General features: G+C 37.5%; 1 protein-coding gene across 1 annotated transcript; it reads right to left on the reverse strand.

The window, feature by feature from the left end:
* Window positions 1–75: 75 nt before the first annotated feature.
* Window positions 76–20,710, reverse strand: LOC116305889 (uncharacterized). Its single transcript, XM_089035086.1, has 21 exons — window positions 20,309–20,710; window positions 15,482–15,553; window positions 14,267–14,341; window positions 13,336–13,401; window positions 12,443–12,514; window positions 11,327–11,395; window positions 11,013–11,081; window positions 9,183–9,254; window positions 8,721–8,792; window positions 7,836–7,913; window positions 7,681–7,752; window positions 7,028–7,099; window positions 6,863–6,943; window positions 6,301–6,372; window positions 5,274–5,345; window positions 4,677–4,843; window positions 4,237–4,418; window positions 3,640–3,781; window positions 3,121–3,405; window positions 2,665–2,940; window positions 76–2,119 (listed from the first exon to the last, which is right to left on the reverse strand). The coding sequence occupies exons 1-21, from the start codon at window positions 20,500–20,502 to the stop codon at window positions 1,419–1,421; spliced, it is 2,961 nt and encodes a 986-aa protein (XP_088891212.1). The 5' UTR covers window positions 20,503–20,710; the 3' UTR covers window positions 76–1,418.
* Window positions 20,711–24,057: the final 3,347 nt, after the last annotated feature.

Here is a 24,057-nt window from a genome sequence, read left to right on the forward strand (position 1 = left end):
TCTATTTTAAAGTATTTACTTTCATCTTGCTATCATTGAGAATCACAGACACAGACAGAAATAAGAATGTAGTAATAACGATGAAATATTTTATTTTTTCTTGAATAAAAAAAGTTAACTTCATACCTAGACTCTCGTCCCCGGTGAGGGACAAACAGTCTAGTAAATATTCAAAGTTCCTTTGCATGCTTTTACTATTTTACAAAGGAGTAGTAGTAGTAGTAGTAAAACACGTCCAGAGGTAGTGACTGCATTTAAAATTGGAGTGCAATAAATACATTCTGTAATAATTAAAGGCTATAAATAGATAGCCATATTTTCCCTATTCCTATAAGATTAGAATTATGACATGAACAATGAGGAGTTTCTCTTTTCCCGCCATGGCAAATGTTCAAGAAATGGGTTCGCAAATCGTGTTCCGCCATTGAACACATTTCCCTTCACCTTTTGCATTTGACGATAAAAGAGAATCTTTTTCTTATCTAGTTTTCTACATCACCTCAAAAACAGAGGTTATTAAACTAGGTACGTAATTAGCAGTGCAGTGAGACAATTTTGAAGCCATTAAATAGACGACAGCCTTGCCTTTAAGTACAAAGGCTAAAACAGTATTGCGCATGTCTGGAAAAGCAGAAGCAAAGCACAGAATCCCTCATGAATGTATGAGATTTTGGTTTCATAAATCAAATTTTCCCCGTCTGATTATTATCAATTTTTAATTATGGAAGTCAAAACCCAAACGTTTAAGGGTAATGTTCCGTGTTTGTATCCGCCATTTCGAGCATGCGCACTACCTTTTCCCCCTGTATAGACAGTAGCGAGTGAAAAGAGCAAGTCAATAGTGGTTCTAAGTCTTCCTTTCCTTTGGAAAGCAACGAAGATAACCTCACTTTCAGTTTTCATAGAAAAATGGCAGAAGTCGAGAAAAATCAGTGTGGATTGTAGAAAACAAACATCTAGGCAAGGCGCCCTGTGCTTAGAAACTTCCTGTCAGAACGGTGAAAATATCTTCGTCAGTCTATATTTACATTCTATACTATACTCTAATCTATTCATATAATACTCTATGAATAATCTCTATGTATAAATCTATATTATATGCTCAGTGAAGGCTGAGAATGCACTTACATCTATGCTGAACTTCTGGAGTCAGAATCACAAGGATGGTGTGCACTAAAGCGTTGTGGGATGGGAGGATTTACCGAGAGGTAGATGACGGGAGACGGAAGGGAATGAAACCCATATTTGCGCATCACTGATTCAAAAACGCACCGCCAACAACCACATTCTACAGCCTTCACATCTCTTTTTCTTCGCGTCATTTTCGTCTTGTGGAGCAGTTACTAACGCGACTGACTTGGAAGTTTTCTGTACTAACGATATTTTCTATTATATATACACCTATATACATACATATGCTATACATGACTCGTATTGTATTCCTCGGTAAGCAGTCCATCGTGTTCAGTTTCTTCAGATATCTCATTGGAAATACCACACGCGCATTTGACATTCATCCCACACGGATGCCCACATCGGCAGTTTATAGTTCTGTTTTTGTCTTTTGTAGAACTAGCTCCTTTTCTCCGCGCGGGTGATACGCTTTTACATTTTTCAGTGTCACTGTCCGAACTATGAATTTGAACGTGTATAACCTGTCTTAAAGGTTCTGAAGCGTCCGACGGACAAGACGACGCTAACGAACTATGACTTCCCTTAACTGAAGTCTCAGAACTTATGTTATCCGCAGTTAGAGCCTTTTCAGACCCTGAGTTTGTCTCTGAACTCGAAGTACTCGGAGGAAAAGCCGAACCCTGAGATCCAGTTGAAGTAGTAAATGTTGCTGTTGATCGTGGAGAATCACGACTGGTTTGAGTGCTGCCCGAACTGTAGGATTTCAGAGGGATATAACTAACGTCTTCTCGTGGTGCAGCTGTAGTGTGAAGCTCCTCGTGTTTGCGTCGTCTGTTTGAGCCCCTACGAGCGCAATAAATGACTAATAGCCATACAAGTGACGTCCCTACTACACATGATACAACAACGACGACTATGATTCCTAAGAATGTCTTCTTGTCGCTTGATTCTTTGTCCTCTTTTTGATCTACTTTAACCGATGTACCTGAAAGAACAGGAGATTGTAACAAAATGACACTAATTTCGTACTGAACATGAATAACACATATTCGCTTGTCTGTCACCCAGAGAAATCTAGACGCGACACATTTTGTAGGGGAGCACGGGAGGCGTAGAGGTGTAGATCGCTCACCTGCCATTAATACGACCCGGGTTTGATTCCGGGATTCGGTGTTGTATGTGAGTAGAGTTTCTCGTTGGTTCTCGCTTTACTTCGAGGGTTTTCGATCACGTAACGAGGGCCACAGGTTTGTTAGCCAACTGGCTACTAAGTTCTACCCCCGTAAAAAAACGTTTTTAGAGTTTTGGCTGCTGCCGTCTCTTGTCGGGAACCCAGTGGTAAAGTTCTCAGAAAAAAATATCCCTGGGCACGAAGTCTGTGAAAGCTTGTTCTGGAGCCCAGGGGCATTTTTTTCTGTGAGCAAGTAAGGAGCGACAGAATTTTTAGCCCTGGGTTCCCGAGGGTGTTGCCGTCTATCAAAGAAGTGCATTCTCTTCGAAGAAGAAAACCAATAATTTAGCATAACATACCTGTTAGCACCGTCAACTGAGCGGATTGTCTGGCCGTACCGAGAGCATTCGACACTTCACACATGTAGGTGCCCTCATCATCCAGTTCAACTTTTACAATAACAAGTAGCTGACCATTCAGATGTGTAAGGACTCGCGCATTTAGAGACAACTCTCTATCGTCCTTGTACCAAGCGAATCTTGGCTTTGGGCTGCCACTAGCGATGCACTCAAGGACGACGCTTTCGTCTTCCTTGACAGTCTTGCTGCTCATGGCTTGCATGAAGCGTGGAACCTCTGGATATGACAACAGAAAATAAAGTTAGGGCTACGATACTGCAAGAGTGGACATAAAAGCAGAAGAACAAGACTATGATGGCTTTTAAGCTCCTTCAATTCTGTAGCAATCATAAGAAATCTACCTACAAAACTGGCATGACATATCAAAACGTAACGCAACGTAAGGCGCTCACTCACCCAATACTGTCACGTGCGCCGTGACATTTATAGACCCAGCATCGTTTGTAGCACTACACGTGTAGTATCCTGTATCCTTAGACTTGGAACCTGTTATCAAAAACAAGTCTTTGGACTCATGGTGGATAATGCGTCGCTCTTCCGCAGCAGCGAATTTGGTGTTGCCTTCGTCTTTTCGCCAGGATATTGTAGGCTTTGGTTGGCCTGTGGCCCCACATGGTAGTCTTATGGTATCCCCAGCCTGGACGGTTACATCTTTGGGTTTGCTTGTGAATGAAGGGAGTTCTAGAGAGAGAAAATAGAAATTCTCAGTTTGCATGTTGTGACATTATGGTCGTGTTGGAGGTCTTTGACAATAGATTTCTCGCTAGCGGCTTACTTTGTTACCACCAACATGGCTGCCATGCTTTTGTTTCTTTACTCTTAAGAACGATTGCAAAATATATTTTCTTATAGCTAAGAGAATTTTAGAATCATTTTAGTTTAACTGAGTTTAGCGCACTGCATCAAGACACTTACCAAAAACATCCAATTTTGCTCTCATCGAAGACGCGTAGCCAAACTTGCTATGAGCAAGACACTGATAGAATCCAGCATCGTTAAAATCTATTCTTGTGAGCTTTAAATCACTTGTATATATCACCATGTTGGCATCTGAGATCTGCAAAACACAGACATACAAACCCACGTGTATTAGTTACTAGAGTTCATGGGTGATACGTTTAAAAGAACATAGTAAGAGGAAACGGAGGTGGAATCTCTGATATCGTTGCTATAGATACTGCGATGTACTGCACAAGGACTAGCGTTCCCAAAACATTATGACTGTAACGACGAAATTACAATAAATCAATCGTCGTTTCAAAGGATACTGCGCAAATTATGAAACGTACTCATACTGCAATTAGACCCTTTTTCGCTGCGTACCTTTTACTCAATTACTCTGGCTTCGGCTTATTTTAGTGTCAAAATATTCTCAAATCTCAAGGATAAATTAAAGAGCACAAATTCAACGATCTAACACCTTAAAATTCGACGGGCCTTCATTGAACATTTGAACATTCTACACGAATTCGAGGTTAAGGCTCAATTTTTACCGCATTTTAAAGATCGTACCTTGGCATAATTTGTGATGCTTCCAGTCTTCATGACATCACGATCATGTCTCCAACTTAACTGCACGCCGGAATTATTTTTTTGTAACACCTGTACTTGGCATCGTAGAGTGACGTTCTTTCCTTTTAATACCTGTTGCGAGGAAGGGTGACGGGATATCTGTGGTACTGGGTTGCTGGTGTCTGTGGAAATCACACAAAAAAGTTTTTTAAAAATTAGGTTTCTTTTCGTGACGCTCAAAATACAGCCGTTTTTAGTGGCGTCACGCAACGCTCCTTTCCCCTTTTCTTCTTAATCTGAACGTGTTCTAAGAGCAAACACCTTTTTCTTATTTTTGTCCCTTCCAATCTTAGAGGCCATAGCTTTGTATGCTAGAATGAATACCATTATCTATGCTAGGATTATACGTAAAAGAATAAGATACAACAAAATAGACTAACCACATATAAATGCTGAAGGTGTGATGTTGAAGACGCTTTTCATGTGAAGATGCTGTGGGTGAAGACAGCGGGCTTGTACTGTTGTCAAGGACATTTTCTGACTTTTGAACCACTCTGGAAGCCACTTGACCTTACAGTCACACATAAGATGTGTAGTGTTGAGCCACCTTAACAAAATACGGGAAAATATTTCAGCATATGTACATATGCAAAAAAGCATTGATGTTCGATCAAAACCAAGGATATTGTTAAAGAACTAAATGATGCTTAAGGATGAAGCCATTTTTAATGGAAAAAAAAACACATTCGCCCTGGCGTAAAATGGTTGATTCCAAGACCAAAATCAATCGCAATTTCAGACGAAGTCACGTGGCTGGGTGGTTGTCTCTACCGCTAGTACTACCTACTGTTTTTATTTCTATTGGGGTCCCTAGTATAAAGGGATCCCCTACCTTTATAATCTTTGACACAGTGCATTGTGGTCTAGCTTGGGTGACCCAAAGATTTTCGTACACAAGCTAGACCACAACGCACCTTGTCTGCTATCTCAGCATACGTAACCCAAGACGTTTGAAAGTTTTTTACAAAGATACTTACAGTATACCAAGACTGGTCAAAACACGGAAAGCATTTTCTTGCACCGATGTGATGGCGTTGCCCGTCAGATTCCTTTTATCGTAGAAGTAAAAAGAATAAAAGAAAACAATTATATAACGATCAGAAACCCAGCGGAATAACTCGTAGACTTCCTTTAGCTGGGATTATCGTAGTCTCCCCCACGGCCGCTTTCAGTGTCGTCACGCAACGCTTTCTCCCCTGAGTAGCTACTCAGGGGAGAAAGCGTTGCGTGACGACACTGAAAGCGGCTGTGGGGGAGACTAGGATTATCGAGGAAGTGGCGAGATTAGTTTTATGTCTTCGGGAACCAAAGTCCGATGTTTTACCATTGTCTACAATAAACTAATGACAGATATACTACAGATGAAAATCAACTTTCTCTTAAGACGTTTTTTTTTACTACATCTAGTAGAGGTAGACTAAGAGGTAGAATAAGTGCTTGTTAAGGATGCAATTAATTTTAATCGAAAATGCTGGATTTTTCTTCCTAATATGAAGATAAAATTTAAAACATTTTTTAATGGACTCGAAGACGGATCTCGACTGTGTGAAAACTGTTTACCCCCTTACGGCTAAAGTGACTTCCATAGACAAGCATTTTAATTGGATGTTTGGGGCTTTCTTGCTTGTTAATTAGTTGATTTTAGAACTTCCGCTGGCCATTCAGACGGCATTATCTACCAACAACGTTTTGTGTAATCTTCAAACAAAAATTGCGAAATTTAAACGTGGTGAAAATCGTGTAAGGTGTTTTGAAATTTTGGTGGAGTTGCAAAGGTGAAAAGCTTTCAACTACAAGAACGCCTACAAAGGGACAATTTGTTTGAAGAACGTACAAATATTCGAATCCAGAACATGAACCTATCACTTGTACATTTACAAGTAAGGGTTAGTACTTTGTGTATGGTACGTAGTCTTTATACTATCATTCTAAGTAGCTCTTCCTGTACATACATCAAATATCACCCGAGATTTAAAAATATATTAAATAATCAAGTTTACTTACAGAAATTTCAAGTTTTCAAGCCCAACGAAGGCATTTTCTGAAATGGCAGTGATTCGGTTGCCATCCAACCTCCTAGACGATGAAAAAGATTTGAAATTAATAGAGAAATAAAACATATACTGCGCAGATCATCAATTAGATAAATTATAACCCCAGTACGAATATATAGTCTACATATATTCTCATATACAGAAATAAAACCGTATTTTACAGGGGGGAGGGGGGGGGCAATTCTACTTTCTTGAAGTAGTTGCCATGTAATCACATATTGATTAAAATAATGTGAATACGGAAGTTTCGCGTGATCACGTGACGACAGCCATATTGGATGCAAAGAACGATCATCATTTTACATGAAAAAAAATTCAATTCCCTAGAATAAAGGGTTTCTAGCGTTTTGTCATCTAACATGGCCGCCGCCACGTGATACTGCAAAAAACATATAGTCAAAAGAAAACATATAGTCAAAAGAAAACATATAGTCAAAAGAAAGTATAAATAGTAATGCAATATTGTAACCAATCGAACGTTCGACAAGAATATCAAGAACGAATTGACTTACAAAAAGACTAGATTTCTGAGGCTACTGAATAAGCCATTCATCTCGTCTACCGTCCATGATATATCATTTTTGCTTAAATCTCTGGAATTTAAAAAGTCAAAAAACTGCGTTGAAACAAATGCACGATAGATAACAACGAACGAGTCTATTACTTCGTATACTTACAAGGATTCTAAAAGGTTCAAATCTGAAAAGGCTCCTCTTGTGGTATGATAGATGCGGTTAGAAGCAACGTTTCTGGGAAAATAGAACACACAATCTAAGACTCTAAATGGTTAAAAAAATGAAATTAAGAAATTGTAAAAGCGATATAGATAGGGGTCTTTTTCTGCCCTCCGTTCTGGCTTTAGGTTGTGGGAGGAGGAGGAATTTTTTCCCCCCAGCAGGCCTGTCGCTGGTGAGGAAAAACAACCTCTGCTCGCATGGTTTGAAAAGGCAGACGCTTCGAATAGAGCACGCGATTTTCGTTTTCGATTTTCCCAAAATATTTTCGTTTGTGTCAGATTGGATGAATATACAAAGGGAAGCCAATTCAATGCAACGGCATACAGTGCAATGCTCTTTCTGGAACGCGCCACCGTACGTTTCCAAGGGACCGCGGAGACGGGGGGTCCCATACTTGTCTATTATATTCTCCTATCTTGCTCCCCCCCCCCCCCCCTTATTCCCATACTAGTCTCAATCTTAGCCCCTCCACCCCCCTCTTTTTTTTAGGGTGCTCCGCGAAAATCATTATCAACTGAGAAACATGATCGTCAACGCCTCCGAACGGATGCCAACGAATCATAAGGATTTAGAAACATTTCAGAGACACTTACAAATACTTCAAAGCCAAGAGATGCTTGAAAGTCTGATCAGTAATATGAGACAGTTTATTTCCTTCTAGATTTCTGGAGAAAAGAGAAGCAAAATATATATAAATACATTTAAGAGGACGTTGCGAGAGGCTGCGCGTTTGACATGTATTACTTACAGTTTGCGTAACACTGGAAAAGATCGCCAGTCCGCTAAATTGGTCTGGATCTGCGATATACGGTTATTTTGAAAAAACCTGAAATAGTAAAAATGAATTCTTTAATCTCGCGGGAAAAAACCTTCAAATTTTATCGAACCCTAAAACAATCTCAGAGATGAACTAAATCAGGAAACGGCTAACTTACAGATAGAACCCTGAAACTACATCTGGGCTGAACTAAATCTGGGCACGGCTAACTCACAGATAGAACCCTGAAACAACCTCTGGGCTGATCTAAGTCAGGGCATGGATAACTCACAGATAGAACCCTGAAACAACCTCTGGGCTGAACTAAATCAGGGCACGGCTAACTCACAGATAGAACCCTGAAACAACCTCTGGGCTGATCTAAGTCAGGGCATGGATAACTCACAGATTGAACCCTGAAACAACCTCTGGGCTGATCTAAGTCAGGGCATGGATAACTCACAGATAGAACCCTGAAACAACCTCTGGACTGAACTAAATCAGGGCACGGCTAACTCACAGATAGAACACTGATCTAAGTCAGGACATGGATAACTTACAGATCGAACCCTGAAACAACCTCTGGGCGGAACTAAATCAGGGCACGGCTAACTCACAGATCGAACTCTGAATCAATCTTCGCAGAGTCGCAGAAATCCCTAACTCGCAGACTGAATTTAGCATGCTAGGTTTTGAAGACGAATAAGAAAACCGTAGAAAAACCCTTGAATCAAGGGAGATACCCAGCAAACTATAGTCACATGAGTGATGCCAAATCCTGGACATTGAGCCCGAGACCCCAGAGGTGAGACAAGTGCTCTATCACTACATTAGAGCAGTTTGTGGCTGAAACATTTCATTGAAAGTGCTACTCACAGTTCCTGTAGAGACCTCAGACCAAAAAACCAAACGGTTTGCAGCGACGAGAAATTATTCCCGTCAAAATATCTATAGAAAAACAGGGCAAAATATGATCAAAAGGAAGGTTATACAGAAATCATAATGTCTTAAATATGCGGCAAGGAAGCTAAATTACACCCTTACAGAATTACCCAATAGGCATCTTTAGTTTGGGCGTAATGTTTTCCTCTTTCAGATCACGTGTCATTCCCTAGAGTATCATTTCTTTGTTTAAGAGTCGTGGCATGAGAAGACACATGAATATGCGATATCAAACATTTTTATTGAAACTCAATTTTTCTTGAAAGCCTTTTACAAAAAGAGATCGTTTTGATACAAAAATAAGATAAGAGGATTGACTAGGGAGATTTTGTATTGACACAGAAAGCAAAGATTATTTTTCGTATAGTATACTTGGTTGTATACTATACTACTTACATTTGTTCTAGTTTATCGAGACCCCAAAAAACACTGCTCTGTATCCCTGATATACGATTCTTGGACAGCTTTCTGTAGAGCAAACGAAAATGAGTATTTAAAGACGTTAAAGAAGAAAAGAAGGAAGGGAGGAAGGAACAAAGGAACGAACGAACGAACGAATGAATGAACGAACGAACGAACGAACGAAGGGAGGAAGGAACGAAGGAACGAACGAAGGAACGAACGAAGGAATAAAGGAAGGAAGGAAGAAAGGAAGGAACGAAGGGAGGAACGAAGGAAGGAACGAAGGAAGGAACGGAAGGATGGATGGAAGGATGGAACGAAGGAAGGAACGATGGAAGAAAGGAAGGATTGATGGAATAATGGAACGAAGGAAGGAACGATGGAAGGATGGAAGGAAGGATGGATGAAATGATGGAACGATGGAAGGGAGAGAATAAAAGAAAGACTAGATGTTGAACAAAGAGCAAAAGAACGAACGAACGAAAGAAAATAAGAACAAATATAAGAAAGAACAAAAGAAAGGAGCGAACGAACGAAGGAAGAAAACATCAAAGAATGAAAGGAAAACAAAAACAAAAAAAGTGGAAAAAGAAAAACGAAGAAAAATTAATATTTTTGAATCTTTACAAAGAAACGTTCACAGGGCGTTGTTTTATAGCTTTTTTTTTTTTTTGCTCAAAAATGCCCTCCTAAGGTCTGGCACCATTCACACGCAACACCGCTGTGCAGCAGTAAATTAAACGGGAGTATACCGCATCTTTCTATCTATTTCTCGAATATCCTTTAGTAATCCTTTCTCGAGTCGTTTACAATCAGGCCAGAGGTTAATTCATTTTTTCTCGCCGTCATGGCGCGTTTCAAAAAGATCAAGTAAAACGTGGTACCACTAAAAGGAATGTGTTAAAATAGTGTTTCGACAGATAAAAGCATATTATTGAAGTAAAAGAACTTTGCCTTGAGATATTAAGAATTTATCTGGCGGTCGTTGGCAAAAGAATCGAACGTGACAGAGCAAAATTCAATATAAAACGATAAGCAGGCGAGTCATGATTTTGTACATTGTACGAAAGTATACAAATTGTTTGAAAGTATACACTCGTTCCTGTCCTAACAAACGGCAGCGAACATTTCAATTTTTTTTTTTTTTTTTTGGGTGACTCGCATGCGAAACTATCTCAAACCACAAGCTTACTTAGCGAAGTTCAGCCATCGGAAACCACAAGAGGTCATCAGATACTCGCTCGTAATGTCAACAACCGAATTACTGATTGATTCCCTTACGAATGTCACTTAGAAAATTACGCCAATAACTTTGTGATTTTTCAATTTTCCAACAGTAATTTCTAATGAAAGACTTTCTTGACACGAGAATTCGCTGTAAGTTTACTTAAGTATTAAAGCTACGATTGTGATTGTCATTCGTGATGGTCTGTGTTGACTCTTTTGTCAATTCTGGTGAAAACACAATAGCGAGTTTAGCAGTGCAAAATAACCTCTAGTACTCCCATACTGACAGATTGCTTCCCTGAAATAACGAAAACTAACCACAAGAAAGGAAAACCCCCCTAACCAACCATAATTCCGTTCTTCTTGACGACTAATCAATCCCCAAAAGGGAATCAAATCAGGATTACAAGATGAAAATGTAGGGAATCTTAGGAAATAAAAAAGGCGAAGTCCAACTGGCACAAGGAAAATATTTGTTAAGATTAGCTTGAATTAAGAGGCTCACTCGAACAACAACTCGAGCCTCACACGTTGACAGTGACACTACAGACCACATAAGACTCCATTAATATTAGAATTTTTTTTAAAAATACTTACAAAGTTCGCAAAAGTACGAGTCCTTGCAATGACTTTGACACGAACTTGATGCTGTTTCTGCTAAGGTCTCTGTTAATAAAAGGAGGGGAAAATATATGAAAACGGTAATTGAATAGTCACTGAATACATAGAAAAAATTGTAGAGTTATGGCATTTACTGAAAGACAATAGTTGAGAAAGATTTTTGGCTAAATTACTGGTATGTCGTCATAGCAAAGTGGAGGTCAAGAAATGACATTTCGGAGAGTAATAAGATATGCTATACGGACAGATGGTCAGGAGAGATAAGAAAAAATAATGTCAATGATACTTACAGGTTAGCTAGAGAGTTTAACTGTGATAGGGCAAGAGGGATAGCTGTGAATTTATTTCTGTTTAGTTTCCTACAACGGAAAACCAGGAAAAAAATATTTAAGATCTTAGGAAGTCTCCCACGACGTTACCGACTCTGACAAGCTAAATGATAAGGGTTTTACTGCTGCCAACTCCAACAATTGAAAAAGTAATCGCAATGGACATAAAGGGAATTAAGCAAAGCCATTTCGATGCCTCGGCATTAAACGGGCTTCCCACCGAGGCAACAAAAGAAGGTCACGGCATTTGAGATCACGAGGGCTTAGAAGGATTTTTTCGAATCAATACGAAGAAAAAAGTAATGAAAAGTGACGTACAGGAAATTGGGAACCCATTATAATGCGCTTGCTGCGAAAGGGCTTCCACGCTTTAAATGTTCGAAGTGAGCAATTAGTGCGACATTTTGGAAAAGTAAATATTTGGAATTAAGAAAGCCATATTGCAACGTTCGCTCTGGGGTCTTTACTTCGTAGAAATGAGGATAGCCAATTAAAAACAACGGCATAAGGAATTAAGAAAGCCATTACATAGCGCTGCATTGAAGGGCTTCCCAATGTAGGTCTTTAAACAAGAATTAAAAAATGACAGAATTAAGAAAGCCACAACAAAGCGCCTGCTTTTGTACGGAATCCCTAGGAGTAAAAAAAATAACGTATTGGAATTAGGGAAGCCATTATGAAGCGCTTACAGTACTGTACAGTGAAAGGGCTTCCCAATAACCAAAGTATAGAGGTCACGTTGGTTCAGATGACGAGAGCTTAGGTAGATTTTTCTAATCACTAGTGTGATCAGTGCTGTCAATAGAATTAGTGTCATTGGAGACGTAGCCCACACAGGCCATTCGGAAAGAAATTGAAGTCTTGCGAAAATCTTTGTGAAAACACTGACAGAAAAATTGAAGTAATCGTAAAAATGAAAACCCTTGCTTTGCTTCCTCCACTTGTTTTACAAGCGTAGTACTTAAATAGCCAGTGGCTAACTAGCCTGTGGTCTTCATTCCATGATCAGAAACATTTTTTGAGACTGATAAAACGATAATGTAAACTGAAAAGACTTTTCAAGATAACAATACTTACAAGAATTTTAACCTGGTGAGGTTCGTGAATGCATTGATGCCTACAGTCTTTATCTTGTTGCTATTCAAATACCTGAAAAAAAAGCAAAAGTAAATAAAAATGAGTATTCGGTTGCCTCCTTTTTCGGGGATAGGGACCGGAGCAGGGGCTGCGAGAACGGGCTTCTCTTGTTCCAACCGTTCCTACCAAAAAAAAGTCCTCCAACGTGATTATTTCAAAGAATGGGCTTATATAATATCTGAGTTGATAGTATTGTTGAATTCCAACCAAAATTGAGTTCAGAATTTTTTCTCACAGCATGATGAGAATTTCTGAAATAGTATCTTAGGACATAGGAGAAGAGTTATTTAAGGTATAAGATTTGTATTGTTATCTTTTTCTAGCATTTTTGTGTAGTATTTTTGATGTTATGTAGAGTAATTTGTTCAAGTTATAGAGGCTGAGTAATCAAAGGACAGACACTCCAGATTACAAAATACTATCAGTTCAGATATTATATGAGCTAATTATTTGAAACTGTTGTGTTGGAGTACTTTTTTGACATTGATGCACTTTAGGGAGACATAGAGTTAAAAAAAGTAGTCTAATGTCTTTCATACATGTATCAATGGAACAGGGAGGGGTCTCCCTGATTGAAAACAGATACTTTTTGCCAAGTATCTAAGTGCACTAGTTTGTCATAGTCACACAAAAAATTCTATTTTTCCATTCCTCTGCACATTTTCAAGATGGGTGTGTGCATTTAGAACTTCTTATATAGCGTAATTTCATCCCTCTTAACCCAGCCCAGAACACATTCAATCCACGTCTTTCAACATGCTTTTCCCTTGACATCAATGTCCAGTGCATTGAGTGAATTAAAAAAACTCTTTTAAAAGATGACATTGACTTACAGTTTTCTGAGGGAGTGTTGCTTCGTGGTGTTGAAGGAAGGTACTGTCGTGATTTTATTGTGATGTCTGTAAGGAAGAAAGAGAGAATTCAAACTGATGAGTTTTATGAGTGGATAAATAAATAATGAACGGGTTAGGACAGGCGTACAGGATACAGAGAAAAAGTACCACCCTCAGAAACACAGCTGGGGAATGAACAAGATAGGAGTTCCCCATCTACCATCTGGGTCAATTTGTGTGCCTTTGAAATAAAGGCTGGGCTGGTATATTAATTTATAAATGAACCAAAAGAAAAACAAAATGGAAGCTAACTGATTATCAACAGTACAAATGGCAAAGTTAAACAAGGAAATTGAAAAAGAACACTGGTGTAAAAAAAATACGACCAAATATCTCTATAAATGGCAAGTGTACTTTGAAATATGATCACAAAGACAACGCAGTGATTGAAAGTAAATGACCAAACCAATCAACAAGCTAGCGACATTGGCATTGATTAACAAGAGGTCAAACTGCTGCAGTATACTGGCTATACAGCCTGTAGGTACACTACCAGCAGCTTTTAATACATTTACTTTGGTTTGATCTCATACATTTCAACGGCTTGTAGTGAAATTGGTTTTTCACTGCCGCCAATTAAGAACGTAAAGGTACCAACTGAATACTTTTGATTGACAGCAGCAAAAAACCAAATTTCAGCATGCAACTTGCAGCTTGCAACTACAGAGTTCGCAGAATATATTGAAAACTGCAGTAACAGGAATTACATTTCTATGAGATTATAATTAATTTTAAATTGCATTGTGAAAAGTTTAATGCACCCTTGTACAACCTGGCCCAGATGACATTGCTATGAAACGTACAAGTAAAACTGTAGTATCAGGATATGTGAGGATCAACAGTCAATACATGTATATAGGCGTCTACTTACAGAGAGAGGACAGTTAATGTAGTAGGAAATGAATCCCAAGGGGGAAGTTTCTTGATCTTGTTATGATGAAGGATGCTGAAGAAAAACACTTTTATTTAGTTTTCTGAAATACTGTACTGCAAACTAAGGGTTTATACAAGGGATAATTTTATTCCTAAACATGCTTGAGCTCACTGACTGAGCAAATCATTGAAACTGGTACTGATGATCCCAAAATTACATCTACTATGCCAAAGCTATCAAGCCCACAACCCTATTGTTGCTATTCCCAGAATATTTCTAGCTGATTTATAATCACGTACAATGTACATACTTAAAGCTCTTCACGCCCCACAGTCATATATACTAGGGGAGGTGTCAGAATTTTTCATATACCCTAACATTCCAGCAATACCCCCTCTCCCACCAGTTACAAGCCTTGTGGCACTAGTCTGCTAATGCAAATATCCTTTCAATTTTAAGCTCCCCCCCTTCCCCCCCCCCCCCCCCCCCCCCCCCCCAAATAATAACAAAAAAATAAAAAAAACTTCACTCCAAACACTTTTTCCTCCAGGTTATAAGCTCTCCACCTCCCCCTGGACATAAGCCCTCCAAGTTACACACCCATCAAAATACCCTTAGAAATGAGTATATATAAGTCCAGGGCTTATAACTGGGATTTTACTGTAGGTATTTGATGGTGTTTAGATGTTTTGAATGAGTCATTATATCTCTTAAAGGAAAAGTAAAAAATGACCCTTTTTGTCTCATTTTGTTTCAAGAATATTCTGATGAACAGACCATTAAAAAACTGCTTAAAATATTTGATAGCTGATACAATTACATAGGGTTTGATTCACTCATTGTAAATTATTCACATACGGAAAGGACAGCTACAAACATTGACCTCAATCAAAGGAAAACACATTTGTATTTTATCTGCATTTCAGCTAAGTGTAACCCTGTTAAAATGTTCCTTTGTTAAAAGAGTAGAGCCCCTGTCAAACAATGTGTGTCCTAAAATATATATCATATTTTGATGCATTCAAAAATCAAGCAGCTTTTTAAGGAGGCAGTTGGAGCATCAGAGGGGTGGCCCTGTATGTAATAACTGCCTCTAGGTGCTCAAGACAAGGGCGTGGCTACTACCCACCCTTATAAAGTGCCAACAAAACCCATTTGGCATGATTTATTGATCATTACAAACAATTAGCTAATACTTTCGGTGTTACTCACAGTTCTTTTAAGGACTTGAACTTCGATAAGCGTTGAGTGTCTATATGTTCAATATTATTATTACTAAGATCCCTGGAAAAGAAACAAATAAAATGGTCTCAGCATGGCTAAAAATTTATAAAACTAACAGAGAGAAAAAGTTCTCATGCCATAGGTTGTTAAATCCTGCATGTCAAATGCTAATGTACTTTCAATGACAGCTAGCTAATGATCAATAAGTTTTAGATATACCTAAAACAATCAAAAGTAAGTCAAGGTTATCAATAAAAAAATGCATTTATCATCTTTAAGCTTTCTAAGAAGAAAAAGTTAAACAAAAACAAGACTTTCTTTTGAAAAACATTTATATTCTTCTTTTATTCTATAACACACTTTCGAGAAGTATTTCCCTATTGAAGGACATCACTAATGAGCACTATCATTAATGCAGGCTGCTAGAGTGAATCGCCAAGTTATAAATAGTATAATGGTCCTTAACTAGAAAATATGAGAAAATAGATTGCATATAAAAAAGCATAGCTTCAAAATATCCGAAGTAACTACGGATCCAAGGAAATAGCTAAGAGTAAAGTTTGTTAAATAATACATTTCTTATAGAGCTTACTTATAACAACACTATGTGTTATCAATAACTTCCTAACAAGTTTTTGAAATTTTACTCTTTCAAAACAACTGGTTCAATAAACAAATGCCAGTTTGTATCATATATAACCCAGTTTTGTTGAAAAAATAAGCCAACTATTTAATCAATTTTCTCTTTTTTTCATTGAGATCATTTTCTCTGAAAAATAAATTTTACTTTTCTAAACAACTGATTCAAAAAACACATTCAGTTTGTATCAATTGGTATGAATCAGTTTTTTTTTTAAATTAAACCAAATATTTAATCAATTTTTGCCCTTTTTAATTGAGCTTATTTTCTTCCTTTTGTGCCTTAAAATGGCAGTGAAAAAGTAAAATAAATATCTATCTAAATATAAAAGAAGAGTAAACTAAAACAAATTTTTAGAGTTATTCTGCCTAAGTTTAATATGCTAGACATAACCGAGGATCCATGTACAGTAGTTAAGACCCAAGAGAATAACATGTTTATTGGTATGCAAATGACTTACTAACCAGCTAGATCAACATCTTATTGTAAAGCAAAAAGCAATTTGCAAAAGGGCTGAGTCTTTTGTTAATGACCACATTTATTATATTGTGTCAACATTAAAGAAAATTACAAAAAGGCGACCAAAGACTCATTAATTTCATCGACATCTCTCAAGAAGTATTTACAAACTATAACCTACTCTGTTATTAGAGGAATTAAAGACATTTAAGCAGTACAATTTATATATCTTAGACCAAGAATAAACAGATTTTATAGGTGGAAGTTGGAGATTAAAAATTAGTACAGAAACAGGCAGACATTTGTACACTAAAATGTAATTGAATTGTGTGAATTTTTGTAGCATACATAGCACCTAATTTCCTATACATTCAACTAACAGCTATTTCACAGCTTTTAAGAGTGTTGATGCAGCAGCAGCTGCTGTTGTAATTTACTAAATTGACAATTAAGAATCCAAAAGAATAGCAGTCCGAATCATTCATATTAGAAGAGTTAACAAGCACCCACTTATCAAATTTGATCAATATTATTAACACTTCAGAGAGCATTCACTAAACACAATGAATCACACCAGACCATACCTGATATGGAATATAGGTAGAGCTATATTAAGACTCGTGTTATGAATAAAATAAGACTATTAACTTGTTAACTGAGCCATATACTGCTCATCATCAACGTCTATAAACACGAGTATTGTTTTGGAAATCATTGTGAAAGAACATCCCGGTCAGAAATGGAACGGAAATTTGTGCTAAATAAAAAAAATTTTTGTTTACATTTCAGTTTGAAAATAAAACTGCCTCTAGTAAAAATTAATTATTTATCTACATTAAATACAGAATCCTTAGATAAGAAATATCCTTTTGACAGAGTGTAATAAAAAGATATGTCTTTTTTAGTTCTGAACATGCACATGTATATAAAAATATTTGATATAAAAGTGTAGATGTAACTCAAATTTTCTACATGTACAGTTCATTTTGTTTAGAGTAGGTATTGGCAGAGTAGATGATAATATCTCAAGTGTTGAAGACTATTGCTGCAACCAAACTATCGAAACTGAACCATGACAATTACCAGGTCAAAATAGAAAATAAAGCCTGATATATTTGACTGATAAGCATTTGTTTCTTAACAGAAAAACACTTTGAAATTACACACATAGTCGGAGCATTTCAAAGCAAAATTGTGTTTGTTCAATAGTTTACATAGGGACTTTTGTCAAGTAGGGTGTCGGAGTTAATCCTATATAGTAAGCAAATAAACCAATGGATAGCTTGTCTTACATAAATTAACAAAGTGAATAAGTACAGTTGACTTCTTGATTAAAACTAAAGATATTTTAGTTACCAAAATAAGAAAATTAAACATTGGGAAGACCATGTGTAGTGGGAGAATGGCATTTTTTTAATTCTACACCCAACTGTGAATCAAATGAATTTTACATAAGATGACAAAAGACATATGCGTCTTATTCTCAGAGCCCTTATTTCAAAGAGACGATTTTGCTAGAGTAAACAGAAAATACATTCTTAAAGGCAGCCTTAGGTACATAGAACACAGACCTAAAGTCAACAATCAAAATCTAGTCAAAACTAAAGGACATTGAGGTGAGGAAGATAAATGGAATGCAGGGTTCCAAGCAGAAAGTTCTTTTACTTGTAGCCAAGATTAAAAGCAAGGAAAGCCACCAGAAGACATATGGCGACTGAACAACAAGGACAACGAAAAACAATAAGAGAGATCGTTGGAGCATAGCTGCTTTCTGGCTCATTAATAAAGTGCTCGACAGGGGGTATCTTTGGTGAGATATTTGCATCTTGTTCGGTCTATAGCGGTTAGTCTTCAAGATGGGCTTATAACCTGAGGGCATATAAATTTGGATGCCTCTAACAATATTAAATCTATTGAACACAGTTTTAGCCATATGTTGAACAAAAATAGAAAAGATTTTCCGAAGGGAAAGGATGACAAACTTTTTCCGAAGTGAGTTGGAACAAAGTTTCTGGAAGTAGAAGCTAAATGAAAAGGATGCTTTAGCAATTAATTGTGAAATATTATCAGAATTTATGAAAGGATGACTACGAATTAAGAGCACGGGAGGTTTTTCCTTTTCCGAAATGGAATCACAGCAGGGAATTTGTTGAGAGGATTTCAAGCTGTTGGGTATTGAGAAAAGAAAATAAGAAGCGCGCGGTTCATGGTGTGCATGTGTTGAGAACATAAGAATAAACAAAATCCCTCAAAAATCGAAAATTGAAAAACCCTAGTTTTATCTTTGAATCTCGTGCATTTACACTGTCACTGCCTCGATCGATCTATCTGTAGGACAATAGTTACAAAGCTAAATATGATGAGCAAATAAGAACGATGCATGGCACGCAAGAAATAACAACTAATTTACTGTTTGTCTTTCGGTGATCAGCCATTCCTCTGCTCCCTAACTCAAAAATATCGCGCAATTTTCAACAAAAACTTCCTCCGAAATCATCAGTTAGCCGTGCCAAAACCGATTCTACTTTTCTTTACATGATTGAGTCCTACAATGTAGCTTCAATGCTCTAAGTCAGTCTTTTGTAGTGGCAAACATGCAACACATTCTAGGCTAATCCGCACGGTAATTATAGAAGGACAGTTCATAATAGTGATTGCATTTCTAATATACTAAAGTCATTATTATGTTCCAATAGAAATATAACACCTTTTTAAACTACCAACTCCTAAAACACCGACCAAAATTTCTCACCTAGTACAATATTTAATACATAGATGAATGAATAGCAATCGAAGCAAAGAATCCTAAAGTTGGCTTCAGTAACAAAAGCCACGGATTGAACCAAACATCTGTTGAACACTAGATTTAGAGACCCCAAGATACATGCCTTCATATCGGAGAATAAATCCAAAAGTTCAGCCTTGCTTAACATTTTTCCACGTCAATTTATCACTAATTCTGGGAGGAAGATGACTTTTAGATTTCGAGAGATACAAGTATTTAAAATGTCGTGTGTCAAAAGGACAAGAATCGCTGACCGAATTCGTAGATCGTAAATGAAATATCCTTGCTTCGAGAGCTCGATATCTGTTGACATCGGACTTGTTGTCATCAAAGTTGGTCCAAATGTCGAACTAATTCTTTCATAATATGTCAAGTTCTTAACTAGATTATTCTCCTGGCAGCTTTCTTCCTCTCTAGACTGCAAACTGATCTTCTATTGATGAGAATTTACGCTACGAATGCCGAATAAACAAGACGACTTATCTTCGGACCTAAACAAGTCTTGACAGCCGTCTGGGATTTTCTTCGCGTTAAACTCGGTATTTCCACTTGAGCGTTAAAAACGATCAAGTTTATAAACCCTATTCCAACATTTTAGGAGACTTTTAGTAAATGAGATTGAGAAATTTCAATTGAACTTCTTATATCTTGTGAAACACGATCCACGGATAAGTCGTTTGAACTGCCAACCAAAAGACCTCTCACCTCAGATAAACTGTACATGGACTGCTCGACTCTTATCGATTGGATAGTCTTTGAATTATAGTTCAACATCGTCCTTTTCCGCCAGCTAAGCCTTACTACACTCTACCCCACGATAAATACTAATAAAACCGAACTCGAAATTGAATTTAAAGATCCTTAGAAGTGAAGAAAACTGCACTAACTAAACAGATTGTACAGTAGTGTGTAGTCTCAATATTATACTCACAAGGATGTGATGTCTGAAGGAATCCCCAACGGAATACGAGTTAAGCTTTGGTCCTGGCAAACCACACGTTTACCCGTACAAGTACAAGGCTTTATCCTTTCACATGAAGTCGTCCCAGGCGTTTGGCCCCAACAAACTCCACACAAAATCACCCAACACAACACCAACTGAGCGTTGGAAGGACTCGACGCCATGTTACTCGTGAGCCTCGAGATCTTCGCTCATCATTTGCTTTTACGTGGCTCTCACAGTCGAATACCAGAGCGATCGCTATAGCATTGGTCGCCCTCGAACCATTCAGACGAGAATGAAGCCGTTTGTAATGGGGAATGGTTGATATAGGCTGCTTACAATCCCATAGGGAAAGTTGCTCTACGAATCTGATTGTAATTCAATTCTTCTCGACATGAAACTGACCACCCACGATCGACAACACAATAAGACGCGCTCTGATTGGCTAATCCCCGGTCAGATGACAATATTACAAACGGCGGGAGATCGACTCAACAAGAAATTGGCGCACGCACTATATTTTGAAATTCACAATTTATCGCACACAAAAACGAGAGATATCGCAAAATGCATAATTGAAATGAACTGCACAGTTTGAGGTCCTGTAATTGGAAATTGCCTAATTTATTTTATTTTACTGAGATGGAATAAACATTTTGCGCGCTTGACTCCTCGATCGAGTTGCCCCAAAACATCTGGTATTGACCGTGGTAAAACTGAAAAAACCACGCTGCTTTTCATTGCGCAATACTTTACTCAAATAGCTTTGACTATTCTTCAGTAAAATCAATCCAATAACCAAACCATATATCTGTTTTTCTTGCGCGTTGACTCGCGGTTTGTACAAGAAATTCCTCTTTTTTCTCGTTATCTCGATTCACTCCTTCGCTTCAGTTTGCACAAAATTCTTCCTTAATGAGCATCTATTTCCGAGGAAAAACATTCATAACCTTTGTGTTTTTTATAAACAAAATATATAATGTATAACTTCATAAATATGGCATCATTGTACTACCGTCATTGAAGGGTGTATAGAAATTGAACGTCTGTACTAAAAACCTTACTCAAGGGCTAGCTGAAATCCCGGGGGGCGCCGGTGTAAAAGTACCGGGTATGCTCGTCGGAAATGTTAATGCTAAGAAATACCGAACGTCTTTTAAAAGGGCGTAGCTGGACGATTTCAAACCTCTAAGAGATATGACACAAAAATCATAAATGGCTGTTGAAATTTTTGCCTGAGCAATATTCTGAATAGTGGTCAGTATTATGAGCACCTAAGCTATATATGCGCAATTATAAACTATGAAAAACGATGGGCTCTTCCTTCTAAAATATACCAAGAAATGCCAACATTCTTAATTTCAATCTTAACACCCTAAAATATACCAAATTGACTATTTTTACTCCTAAAAACTACGATGAGCATAGCCGATACTCTTACCTCAGATTGCCCTCGGGATTCAAATAACAATTTTATATACTTCTTTTAACATTAATACACCAATATCCTAGAACAGCTTTAAGCTAAAAGCGTACACATCAGTTATATTCACAATTAAACGAATAGTAACTTTAAAATAATAATTTCGAATGTTTGCGCGAAAGGTGATATATGAGATATGAATCCCAGAAGCTATACTATGCTTGTCGTTTTTGATTCCAGAAGTTCAAGACCCTTGTATTCTTGTATAGCTTCAGGCACAGTGCTAAGGAAGATGGTGTTAAAAGATGAAAGGAATAAAAAAACGATGACTCCAGTGTATATAATAATGAGAAGTCTCGGATAGTGTACAGGTTTTTTGGATTTGGGAAAGTCGATCAGCTAAGCCTGTTTTGTCTACGAGACCGACGCGGTCCACTCTTCGAACTGAAGTTGATATTGGAGACAACCATCTTTGCAGCAATTCCTTCTTTTTTCTCTGTAAGACTGGTGGGGAAATAGAAAAATACGTTATTATTTGAATGCATGAAATAAAACAAGGGCAGCGACGATTTATTTCTACTTGTTTCATTATTTCTATCATCTTTCTTTCTTTCTTTCTTTCTACTTTAACTAACTGCCATTGTCAGTCAGTCCTCAGTATTAATCAGCCTAGCACCCAAAAACACTACTATTTTGCGGATAACTAACAAATTCCTAGCTTCTAGGAAGCAATCTACTTTTACGGGTTTTGTTTTTCAAAACAATCCATCCCCAGCTGATAATTCTTGATTATTTGGACGTTTTTATCGAGGTTTGTATTCCTCTTGCCAAAAACTACTATCGGAAACGAAAAGGTGAATTGTTGTGTCTCAAACGGTCCTTAGTTCTCCGAAATAGCAAAACACACAAGCCATGCTTTGATAAGTCAACATGTTATTTAGTCTGGTTCTTAGCTCCTACGATAAAAATACTCCTGGAAACTTTGCTTTTGATCATATTCGATGAGTTAAAAAGTTGGAAACGTTCGTTCATTGTTTCATTCAAATTTGCTTACCTCAGAGGTTCGTCATAGCAGAGGCTGGTAAAATATACACTTGAATTCTTTTCAAAATGATGTATTCATGGCTTTGTATCCATTTTTTTTTAAAGTCATTATTTTGACTGTTGAGGAAGCAAAGTCGCTGCTACAATAGGAATTGCTTTTTTGAATAGTTTGCTAGGTCTTTAACTAGCTCAAAGACTATAGGGTGTTGAGGCCTTGGTTTCGTTACCACAGAGCGCGTTTGTGGGTTGTCGTTGTTCGACCAAATAACTAGGTCAATGTGAGCAGAGAATCAAAGTTATGGCTCTAAAAGCATCATAGAGCAAATAAATGATCTTTGCATTCATTTTTATAATACGGAACTTGATTGAGTCGAAGATTGAAGCGCGCGACAGGCGATCTAGACTTCGGTCTCCAGTGTGATACATGATCTTTATATTCCTGAAATTAGCGCGACTTTGCTCAGTCGGGGTGCTGCAAAACATATTTGAGTTTTAACTTATGTGAATATAGTAATATGTGATAACATTTGCAGTGTGTGTACTACATAGGACATTAAAGAAATATGGTTAGTTTTCGGTTGATTTGGGATTCAAATGTTAGTCATGCTGGAAGAAGGAATGGATTTTGGAGCATGCAAAACCACGCGTAAAGCTTCTCTGGTTCTGCTTACACAGGAAACTGCCTCTGACCTAGGTTACAACCTCAAAACGAACCTGTCGAAAGCCTGAAAAAACAACATCACTTTTAGAAAAACAAGCTTGATTGGTTTGGCATGAAGGTGTTTTGGCGATCGTGTTAAGTGTTGTAAACTCATTTCGACATTTTTACTTGGTTCAACAATATGGTTCATGGTTTACTTGGTTCATGAATGATCTCAACTTTACGCCAAGGCGGAAAAATGGACATTTGCTCGACGCACACAATTGTCTTTTTTTTCGCGATGAAACAAGAGTTTAACGCGAAAAAAATTACCCCTTTTTCTAAATCGGAAGCGTTTTCCTAACTCAGAATCGTGTTTGAATGAAAGATTTAGTCTACTAAATGAATAAATGAGCGAAAGTTTGTTACTCTTTACTCAAAATAAACTACAATTTTTTGGATTAATCAAAGTGGACATCATCAGTGACTCATTCATTGGATGAAAGAAATGCGAGGAAAAAATTACGAAGATTTGTACAAAGTAAATATTGGTTATAAAGATTTCTGCCGTACACGTCAAATGTTTGACAACCAAAACGATACATGTTTACTTGTTTCATCAAATAATTA

The sequence above is a fragment of the Actinia tenebrosa genome, unplaced genomic scaffold (genome assembly GCF_029948245.1).
Source record: "Actinia tenebrosa isolate PJP-AT-01 unplaced genomic scaffold, QUT_ActTen_1.0 PGA_scaffold3__52_contigs__length_22856419, whole genome shotgun sequence".
Classification (NCBI taxonomy): Eukaryota; Metazoa; Cnidaria; class Anthozoa; order Actiniaria; family Actiniidae; genus Actinia; species Actinia tenebrosa.